This window comes from Carassius carassius, chromosome 14, assembly GCF_963082965.1.
Source record: "Carassius carassius chromosome 14, fCarCar2.1, whole genome shotgun sequence".
Taxonomy (NCBI): Eukaryota; Metazoa; Chordata; class Actinopteri; order Cypriniformes; family Cyprinidae; genus Carassius; species Carassius carassius.
In genome coordinates this window covers 12,160,740-12,172,435 of record NC_081768.1, presented here as the reverse complement: position 1 = coordinate 12,172,435, position 11,696 = coordinate 12,160,740, and the positions used below count along the sequence as shown (strand labels likewise).

The 11,696-nt window shown below is 38.4% G+C and overlaps 1 protein-coding gene across 1 annotated transcript; it reads right to left on the bottom strand.

Moving 5' to 3' along the window:
- Positions 1–691: 691 nt before the first annotated feature.
- LOC132157003 (acyl-CoA desaturase-like) lies at positions 692–11,095 on the bottom strand. Its single transcript, XM_059566107.1, has 6 exons — positions 10,894–11,095; positions 10,489–10,687; positions 7,877–8,007; positions 3,189–3,394; positions 1,965–2,197; positions 692–1,712 (listed from the first exon to the last, which is right to left on the bottom strand). The coding sequence occupies exons 1-6, from the start codon at positions 11,068–11,070 to the stop codon at positions 1,513–1,515; spliced, it is 1,146 nt and encodes a 381-aa protein (XP_059422090.1). The 5' UTR covers positions 11,071–11,095; the 3' UTR covers positions 692–1,512.
- Between the last annotated feature and the right edge of the window lie 601 nt (positions 11,096–11,696).

Genomic DNA, 11,696 nt, shown 5'->3' with positions numbered 1-11,696 from the left:
TTGGAGAAATTTTGGTTTATGGTATGAAACAACATTCCTTGAAAATGTGCCCATTAAGGCTCCCAGACATCAAAGGTCAACACAGTATAAATAATGAAGCTGTAAAACAGTGTCAGTTTGTGTTTTTTCTTAAAAACGGGTGTGTGTTTTAATTATATAAAGCATTTGGAATTTTTTACATTTGAAAAATGCATACCACTATCAACCTATAAACATTTATGAGAAAAAAATATATAGGGAGCTACACATGGTCATTCATTAGTCACAGAAGAGCTAAGAAAACAGCTCGCCCTGAATGACTTAAAACTTCATAAGTTTGAAATAATTTTTCTGATGCTATACATCATCTTTGTATTTTCAATTTTGAGTCTAACCCAAAATTTGAATATATAGGCCTATTTTATAAGGCAAAGGGCAAGATTCTATCTGATAAAGACATTTAAATATTCCAATCCTCAGATTACATCATAAGGACAAATAAATGTCCTATAATAAATCTGCTAGAATAAGTGTACACCTTAATGCTTTTATTCTAACAGACACATTTCTTTCAAAATGTTTTTTTTTTGGTTAAATATCTTTCATAATACTTGAAATAGACCTTTCATACTTCAATATATTTTTAATTAGAAAAGAGTTCACCATATAGGTTTACCTGGTCATTTAATAGGTACTTTCTTTTATGGGACCAAAAGAATCCAAGGAAACCAGCACAATGCAACATGGAAAATAATGATTAAGAAATAAACTTTCTGATAAATTGCTCATTTTACTTGAGGGAATTCCTCATTACAAGCATCACTGATCTGAGGAACTTTGCATTGGCATGTACAATAGAAATAAATAAGATTAAATAATTTATATTTTATAAACATATTCTTACCAGAACTAACCATATAAATTGACATTTAAGCTCAATTGAGAACAATTTTTCCATGGACTTTTCTGTGGCACAGTCTTATTTGACTACATATACTGACCTATAAAAAACTATTTTGGTGGTTGTTAAATTTATTTCAGTTTCAAATGGAAATCAGCTTTAATCATCTAAGAAAATATAATATAGTGGCAGTATATAAATAGCATGTCCTCTTAATTTTACACCGTGTATAGCTCGCTGGAAGGATGTTTTAAAATCATAACAGTAACTGCTTAGCCAGAGAAAACATGGGTCAACCTATTCATGGGAGAAGGCTGTAATGAGGCACATGTCTGTTTAACTATTGAAGTACCATTGTCTCTTGAGGCAGACTGAGACATAAATATCCTCCTAATCCATGGCCTTTACCATCTCTGAAAATAATCTCCCATGGTCCAATACATGTCATGAAGAGGAAAGAATTCTTAAGAACACATTAGTCCAACACACTCTAGTTTCTTATTTCATATGAGAGTGTATATAGATCAATCTTCATTGCACACTAAGAAATGCTGCAAATGCTTTTGTATATGTTGCCTTATAATTTTTTTTTGTTTGTTTTATTTTATTTTTTGTCATATGTACTAAACAAATCAACCACTTTTGTGGCTGCCATCACCAGTGCGTTGGACGCGGGCCATGATGGTCTCATGATTTACCCTCCTGCAATCCTTGGCCAATCCAAAAAAGCACATGAGATCTATAAAAGCCTTGGTCAAATTCAGCTGACTGCCAAACTCACTTGCAGCGTAATCATGGGGGAATGTGTGATGATAATTGTGAAATCCTTCACCTAAAGTTAAACACATGTTTCCAATCAGTACATACCAAATATGTTCATTTCAAATAAATGTAGTCATTTTAAACTTTCTATTCATCAATAATCCTGAAAAAGAAAATGTAAACAGAAACTTTAAACAAAATAAATGCTTTTGTATTTATTAATATATGTCAATAAATAAATGTGTGAACTAAAGTATATATATATTTTTTCCAACAAAATTGAATTAACATTAATCTGTAAAAGAAAAGACACTGTTCTTACCGATGGCACTGAAGGCAACAAACTTGTTCTCTCTGGGATTGATGTTGTGGTCATAAGGCCTCATTCCCCACATGTGAGCAGCACTGTTGACCAGCCAGGTCGCATTAAGGGACACAGTGTATCTAAACACACAAGGAACTAAGTAACTGATCAAAAGGCTCTCGTTCCAAAAGAACCAAGGTACAAACGTGGGAATGAGAAAGCACATCACCACCACAGATAACTTGTAATGCCTATGGACAGAGAAATGAAAGATTAAAAACAACAATTTCAATAGCCATTTTGTCACTGCTTTACACTTGTTTTTCACATGTTCTTCTATGCATATCATAGCATGCATATCATTTTCTGAATTAACATTGGTTGTTAAACCTTAGTTGGAGCACAACATGCAGTTCGAGATGCTGACTAACCAGCTATTCTCCTATTATCTGTTCCAGCAATAAAACATGTTCTTAAACTATTATCAAAAATCTGAGGACTTGTGTTGGATGTCATTCAAAGGAAGGAATATTGATTATTCCAAAGTAGCTAGTGCTAAATATGAGGCCTGGTTCAGATGGCAGCTCCCAATGGCGGGGTCACAGTGGTGTAATGAAAATTTTAGGTCATAAGAAATGACTAAACCTGGATAAAAGCTTTTATTGTCTTTGTCATGTTTTCAGGTAAGATTTATTTCAGAAAAAGTTCAAAAAAGCTGAAAAAAGAAAAAAATCTGAAAGAAATCTCAAAAGCTGCGTTTATTTGATCAAAATTACAGTGAAAACAGTAAATTGTAAAATATTGTTACAATTTAAATTAACAGTTTTCTAATTTAATATTTGTTTTCTAATGTAATAATTAATCCTTTTTTAATGTCTCATTCCTGTGATGGCTGAATTTACAGCATCCATTACTCCAGTCTTCAGTGTCACATGATCTTTCAGAAATTATTCTGATTTGGTGCTAAATAACCATTTCTTATTATTATCAATACTGAAAAATCTTGTGCTGGATAATATTTTCTGGGAAAATTTGATTTTCTTTAGGATTATTTGATGAATAGAAAGCTCAAAAGAACAGTATTTATTTGAAACTTAAATATGTTGTAACAATATGAATGTCTTTACTTTCATTTTTAATCAATTTGATGCATCCTTACGAAATAAAAAGTATTAATTATTTTTATTTTTTATTTTTTTTTTTTACAAAGCTGAATATGAAATACCACAATTTCTCACTGACCTCCTCTGAAACATAACAACCCCATCTGCTTTTAGATCAGCGAGCTCCAGTTTGCGTCCTTTCTCAATAACTTCTGGGTGTTTGCGGACCAGCAGCCAGCCGATGTGAGCGAAGAAGAATCCTCTGTGGGCATTGTGTGGGTCTGCATGAGTCTCTGAAAACTTGTGATGGACACGATGGTCTCTGGCCCACTCATAGATATCATTCTAAAAAGATATATATTCATTATTATTGTAATTATATATTATATCTGTCATACTCTAAGTTGAGTACAAGAGAGTGAACAAGAAACAATTCTAATTCTAACCTCCCAATGCCCCAGAACAAATTTGCTGACCTTGGCTCCCACAGGAACCAAAAGGAGAGTACATCACTGCTGAAGATAGCCAAGCCGCTGTTCCTATGACAGAAGAGATGTGATGTTGACCACCATGAAAGGTGCTTCACACATCTCCTGTCTAGCTTTGCAGTAACAAAGGGGAAGCGGAGTAACAAAGGAGGAGTGAGCATTCACCCCCAGGGGGCATGGCTTGCCTTGGGAATGGTAGGCCAAGGAGATAACATCTACTATCCAATGTGACAACATCTGCTTGGTGACAGCCTTCCCTTCCTGCTGACCTCTGTAGCAGACAAAGAGCTGCTCAGAGCTTCTGAAGCTCCTGGTGCAGTCCACATATATGCGCAACACTCTTGAGGGACACAGAAACACCAAGGCTAGATCTGTCTCCTCCAACCTCTGCTTGGAGACAGCCTTCCCTTTCTGCTGACCTCCGTAGCAGACAAAGAGCTGCTCAGAGCTTCTGAAGCTCCCGGTACGGTCCACATATATGCCTGCAGGTTTACCACATGATTGCGAAAGGTCATGGTTGGAACCATCCAGGCAGGGGTTTCAGGACAACGTGGGAGTAGTCTGGCCTGAACACAAGAACACACTCTTCACTTTTCACTCCCTGACTCTCTGGATGACAAGACAAGAACGTAAGCTCAACGTAATACAGGGACTCAAAGGGATCCCTCTGAAGGCCAGCCAGGAAAGTAGAGAGATCCCAGAAGGGCACCAGGGGTGGCCTACAAGGATTGAATCTTCTGGTACCCCTCAGGAACCTGACGATGAGAGTGTCAAAGGAGCTCTAGCCTGACTGATCATGTTTACAATGTGACATGCAACATGATAGTAGACCACCCTCCCAGTTGATCTACGAGACAGCCGCAGTGTGGTGTGTGCGGACCAACAAGTGCTTGTCTTGCAGCCATGGTCGGAACTCCCGCAAAGCCAGATGCATTGCCAACAGATCTAGGCAATTGATGTGCCCCGAGCCCCGAGCCCCGAGGCTGCCTGCCCATTGCATGTAGTGCCCCAACCCGTACTGGAGGCATCCATCGTGACAATGACATGCCGGCAGGGGCGTCATGCATTCATGATTTTTGAGGTGGCACATTTTGGGGGGGGGTCGGCAGTATAAGTCATTCTACGAAAGCACTGTATAACTGATATAGGCTTATTTTTTTCATTTTTTTTTTTCCTTTTTATTCAAAACAATTCCAAACATGCTTAATATATCAGGAAATATCTCATTTCTCAAATATGTGTAGGTAAACGCGTTTTGCACCTTTATAGATTGTTATTTGATCAATATATGGAAATGTAGTGTAATCTATTAACTACACATAAAAATCTGACTTTTTACTTAAGTGCCATATCATGCCATAAAATATTTTTAATACGACTGAATTTGCATTTAATGTAAATTTTAATAACAATATTGTAAGATACTTATTTTAACACTTTCATTTTACAGAGAGTAAAGAACATTTCCATTATCAAAAAACATTTTCATTCAGTCTAGCCAGAGTTCAGGCACTCTCAAAAACTCCCATTAAAATCACTGAAGCACTTTACATTATGAAACGAATATCTTACTTACATTCGTACGCACATCTGCACTTTTTGTTGTTTCTGATGAGAGAATTCGCTAAATAATTCAGTCAGCGAGCAAGTGAACAAAACACCGCGTTTCAGTGATGACTCTTCTGGACATCTCTGATTGGCCATTGCATCCATAAGCGCAACAGAATAGTTTCTGATTGGTTATCATGAAGCGTTGTACGAATGCGTCTGTCTCTGGCTCAGCGCCAGCCAGCGAACACAGATTTGAATTTAGCAGCTGATGCTGTGCACTGAACGATCTAATCACACCGCTGTGATTGTATCAAATATATAAAAAATATTATATAATTATATATTATGCAATTTTTTTTTTGTTTGGAAGCTGCATTTAAAATCCACTTGGCTCAGAAATCTGAGGGGGCACGTGCCCCCTCACTTTGAATGGGCACGATGCCTCTGCATGCCGGGACACTTGTTCTAAGGGCACCCCGGCCTAAAGAAAGGCAAGGTCTGTCCAGGGGCTCGGGAGCGTAACCAGTGCTGAAGTGGTCTCATATAAAGCAATTGGAGTGGCGTGACTGCGGCTGAGAATGCCATATGCCCCAGAAGCCTCTGAAAATGTTTCAGAGATACCACGTTCCTGCCTCTGAAGGAACTTCATGCCTCTGAAGACTGGTGAGATGCACTGTCATAATCACTGAGTCTAACTCTATAGCAAGAAAAGAGCTCTTTTACACGGGGGAGAGTTTGCTCTTTTCCCAGTTGATCCGAAGCCTCAACTGGCTGAGGTGCCATAGCACCGGGTCCCTGTGATCGAGCAACTGATCTCGTGACCAGTCTTGATGAGCCAGTCATCAAGGTAATTGAGGATCCTGACGCACACTACCATTAACGGGGCAAGGGTGTGGGGAAGATACGTGGGGACAGGGACTACCCGAAGGGGACCCTTGAATGCAAACCGTAGGAATGGCCTGTGTCGAGGAAGAATCCAGACATGAAAGTAAGCGTCCTTCAGGTCGACCGCTGTAAACCAATCCTGGGGCTGGATGCATTTGATGATCTCAATCTTTGCTCAATCAACACCTTAAATCGGAGCTTGTGAAGGGCTGATTCAAGACACAGATCCAGGATTGGCCAAAGGCCACAGCCTTTCTTGTGCACAATGAAGTAAGGGCTGTAAAACCCTAACTTAATCTTGGCTGGAGGGACAGGCTCGATTGCGTCCTTCATCAGTAAGACAGGAATCTCGTCGCAGGATACAGGGGCATCTTGTCCTGCCACCGAAGTCTTGAGAACGCTGCTGAACCTGGGGGGTCGCCTGGCAAACTAAATCACTTAGCCAAGTCGAACGGTCCGAAAGAGCCATGTGTTGGGCAGCGCGAGCCATGCTTCCAAGCTCCATGCAAGTGGCACCAAAGGGACAATCGACACATTTGTGGTGGTGCAGCAGTGGGAAGTCATGCTGGATGGTACAAAAGGCATTGCGTCCTGGCTCATCACAGGAGGATTCCGCGATCTCTTGGCTGCTGGCGATAGGGGGCATCGTGGGCGAGAGTAAGGAGGCAGCACATCGCTCACTGTCAAACCATGTGCCTGATAACATGGAGGAAAAGGAAACTGCTCTTTTTTTCGAAACTGTGGGTACTGCTGGTGGTTGGAACAGAATCAAGACGCAACAAAGGATTCTCCGCCTGGCCCTCGTCCGAGGGAAGGAGTGGCACTGTTCTTGCCATCTCCTGAAAAGAGCAGCTACTTGAGTTGCCCGAGTCAGGGCCACTTTGTCATATTTTAAGAGGACTTTGGGACACAGGGAGCACCACTGTCCAGAGGTGGTGATGCACCGGCATCGACAGTGTCTCAGCATGGGGTGGGGGCGCTCTTGAGGATGCAGGGGGGTCCCCTTGCTGACAAGCAGGCTGAGCCGTGGCCCGCAGCTGAGCTGTGGCAGCTGAAAGATCACGCCGAGGCAAAATGTGCTGGATTGCCTCTGTCTGTCTTTGCACTGCAAAGAACTACTGGGCAAAGTCCTTTTGCTAGTGTCATGAGGGCAGCCATCAGCTTACAGGCTTTGGACAGGAGACACGGACGATGCCTCCATGCTCTTTTAGTTGAAGCACCCAGGGGAATAGCTGAATCAACAGGGACACCGCTGTTTGTGCCATCACGCCAACCAGGAACAGCTTCTTGCTTCCAGGCAGATAAGAAAGGCTTTGTGGAGAAGAAATCATTCACCCACTTGGCTTCGAAGCAAAAATCTGAATGAGTGGATGCACCTGTTGCATATGTATACCTTTATGCATGGTGAGTGGCTCAGGTATACAAAAACAATACCGAAAAATTAATTGGTGTTTTCTCTGAAAGTCAGAGCGGATTGGGGCTCTCAAATAAACCCCCTATGTCTTCACGACATAACTCATAGTAACTGACAGATAAGGAACTGCAAAATTAAGACATAGTATATATACTGTGTGTGTGTGTATATATATATATATATATATATATATATATATATATATATATATATATATATATATATATATGCACATATAGCAAGTGTAAGCAGTCATTTGACAGATACTTTTATGCAAAGTGTCTAACACTACACTATTACAGGGACAATCCCAGGTGGACATCCTGGGGTTAATTGCTTTGTTCAAGGTTGCTTTGTTCATTGCTCGGTTTGAACCTATTAGCTCAGATCTTTAACGACTATGCCCTTCTTTAACCACTACGAGATGCATTCAAGTTTACAGCATTATTTAATGTGGAAAATTGTTTCATCCACTTAATAATTTTTTACCTGAAAAGCCATGGAGTTTCCAATTGCTAGGAACATTCGTAGTGGCAATGATGCTTTGTAGGACCTGTGGCTCCAAAGGCGATGGGCGCCAGCGGTTATTCCTAGAGCGCTTAGCATGAAACACACTCCCACTGTCACATTAATAGAGAAAATAGAACAGAATGTTTAAAAACGAATTAATCTGAACTACACACAGTTTCTATAGTGTGTAACAGTGTGTGCACCCTTGATTTGCTCTATGAGAGGACAAAATGTCTCCCTATGTGTTGTCAGACAAGGCTGCAAGGTATGTGGGATACCAGGCCACAGACTGTGAAGAAGGGCACATTGTTATGACTCAGCTCAATTTACAATGGAGAGCCTATTTCAATAGCAATTGTTCTTTGTTCAACAGGGTGCAATATTATGCAGCACTGTAATGCCAAAACTGTACACAACAGTGGAGCACAGTTATAGCTTTTGGTAGGATTTCAAATTATTCACTGGACTGTCTCGCTATTACACACACACGTATGTTTACAAAACACTTTTAGCATTGGTCTACATAACAAATTTAGCTGAGACAAAGTGGCCTGACATATTTTCACTTTTGGATAAAAATGTGACACAATAATTGATCATATCTGAGAATAGATAATCACAGCTTTGAATCTGTAAGAGAAGAACACCTCCACACTTATGAGAGGAAATACCTGCAAAACAAGAAAGGGAAACCGGGGGGTTTTGCTGAGTAAAACCAATTATACTGCACATGAGCGATAGAGGTTAAATCATAAAAGTTGTAAGTTAGTACAAAAAAAATGATTAAAGATTTACAAAAAAAAAATATATATATATATATATATATATATATATATATTGAGCTAAGAAAGTTAAATGCCATGTCTGATTTATAGTTTGATTCATATTCATGTCATGGATGTTAAAAGACAAAACTGATATAATACAAATCAGCAGGTTTTCCGGTTTAAATTGATATATAAAATCCACTAATGACTTGAATTAAATGTTTACTATATTTACTTTTATGGGTCCAAATAAAATGAGGGTTATGGTGGGGATGGTTTAGGCTTATAAATATAGCCTATATTATAAAATAATTTATATGCATGTGTGTATCTATCTATCTATTTATTTAGTGCTGTATTGTAACAAAGTGATAATACTTTTGGGAGTACCTGTACTTCAGTTTTTATATTTCAGCCAACTTTTACTCCACTACATTTCTTAATTAAAATGTATACTTTTACTCCGATACATTCCCTTAAGCATTCGTTACTTACTACAAAATAGTCAGAAGAACACGGACTGAAGGAAAGCAGGTTTTATGAATCAGTGGTCTGGCGTCTGCATGTTAGACTCCTTTGCTCATGTGCAAACAAGTGTGCGCACAACCGTAAATGATTTCATTTCCCACTCAAGTCGAGTCTGGGGTGTGCGATATACAGTAGGCTATATCTTCTGCGATGACGTGGTAAGTTGTTATAATGTGCGATCTTACATTATCAAGTACGCTATGTCACCAAAATCACACATACAACACGTTTATTTATTAGTCTATTAAAACTCAAAATGCTTCTGTATGCTTTTTCTATTTATATAATTTAATATAGTTAACTTAATCTATCACACAAAGAGTAACGTTTTTTCTGAAGATATCCACGTGATAATACATTTAATAATAATTTTCATACAAGTTCAGTAAAGCAATAAGGGACTTACTTTTTAGAGGTAATTGCTTGTTTTTGCTCAATTTTGCCAACTAAAATAGTCCAAACAAAGATCACAAAGCATTTTTGCATCTCTGAGCAATGTACAGTGTTTAATTATTGATTGAATCAGCTTTTTGAACAAACTGGTTGATGAAAATGATTCAATGACTCACTCACTAACAATCACTTGCTGCCACCTACTTGCGGTTTTAATTTCACATTTCGACTCTTTTTTTATGTTTTAAGTTATTTCAGATATCAGTATTCAACGTTTTATGTTAAAAACAAAACATTAGGCCTATTTATTCATCTGTGACTGCAGGTTAAATGCACTCATGTCCCCTCTGAGATACATAAAACTGTAGGCTAAATGCCATTTCAAACGCAGATTCCATGTTTTCTTATGTTGGAATAAAGGACACTAAGTACCGGATGAAGTGCTTCTTATTCTTACCCACAAATACAAATTAGGACACAAGAGTTAAAACTGAACACAATCTTGCTTGCTGTGTATGAACACACACACACACACACACACACACACATATAGGCCTATATTTATTTGCTTCATTTCTATTTTGCATTTAGGCTACTTGTACTTTTACTTTCAATACTTAAGTACGTTTAAATATATATTTTTTCGTGCTTAAGTACAATGACTTTTACTCAAGTAAAATTCTAAACGGTGACTTCAACTTCTACCAAAGTCATTTTCTGGTAAGATAGCCTATCTGTATGGCTTTCAGGTATACACCATTATGTACACAAAACACGTAGTTGCAGACAAAACAACATTATCCAGTCTCGTTATACATTTATATTAGGACATAACAATAAAAACGCAGTAAACACACAAACGTCAGCTTATAGAATAAGAAACAGTAACATAACGTTACTCACTCCATATCAGCGTTAAAGATGAGACAGATGGAAGAATCATCAGACCATAAAGAGCTCCTAGGTGCAAAAGAGACATTAATATAACGTTTATCCATACGATTTTCACTGGAGGACTCGAGCCCGTTTTCTCCTCGTAAGCATCATCATAAACATCCTCTGTCGTCGTTTCAGCCATTTCTTTCTTGCTCGTTATTGTCTCCTGTAAAGAGAACGAGTCGATTATATTTTCACGAGCGACGGCAAAGAAATGCCATCTGTCATTTCAGTCAACGTCATTATTATTAAAGACAAAGCCCTCATTCAATGAATAGGCTACATTAAATTCTGCACAAACCGGGTGTGACTTCTGACTCAATAAAGGCACGCTGGAATAAACATGCATTCGCGCAACTCCAACGCGCTTACCTTGTTTGCGATGCAACCATAAAGAATTGTCGCAATTTGATTGATGCTAGCAGGCAGGTTCCCCCGTCGGGTGATTAAATTTTTTTGCGTGTCTAAGCCTCTGATTTCGTTTAAAATGATACAATTGGGCGAGGCTGAGAGGATGCCGTCTAGCCCTACCAGTTTCATTGGTTGCATTATCTGATGCGTATGTTGTGGATGCCATGTACGCTGGTGTTTGGTTGCCAACACTCTCACTGTGTGATACAGATCAGCTCATATCTCTACAAAGCTGTTTTTTTTTTAAATAATGTTCATGAGTAAATTAGAAAATGCAGGTCTTTGCTATTCGAGCCCATATTTCCTAAATAAATGTGTGTTATACACGGTTTGCTTACACGATTCAGTGTAATACTTTTTCAGCACATATAAATATATCTGTGTGTGTATATGTGTGTGTGTGTATATATATATATATATATATATATATATATATATATATATATATATATGTGTGTGTGTGTGTGTGTGTATATATATATATATATATATATATATATAGGGTGAATACTGGTAAAGTGGGACAATGGGTAAAGTGGGACAGTTAAGCTTAATAATTTATATCTTTACATGGATATGTTTTTTTTACTAAAAATCAACACTGAGCTGATTTTGTGTCCAAACTTAAACAGAAAGACCATAGCACACCTGGAAATTATAGTTGTGTTCATCATGTGTTTATTCTGTGGTGGGTTCATATTTTCAAATGTGAACTTGTTAATGCTTAAGAAATCGGTTATATTTTCATAACCAGCTTGCTCAGA

Coding starts and splice junctions, on each gene's coding strand:
- LOC132157003 (XM_059566107.1), bottom strand. CDS start 11,070: ATGCAACCAATGAAACTGGTAGGGCTAGACGGCATCCTCTCAGCCTCG. Junction 8,008..10,488: donor ATCTTTAACGCTGATATGGA/GTGAGTAACGTT, acceptor TTAATGTGACAG/TGGGAGTGTGTTTCATGCTA. Junction 2,198..3,188: donor GTTGTTATGTTTCAGAGGAG/GTCAGTGAGAAA, acceptor CTCTGTCCATAG/GCATTACAAGTTATCTGTGG.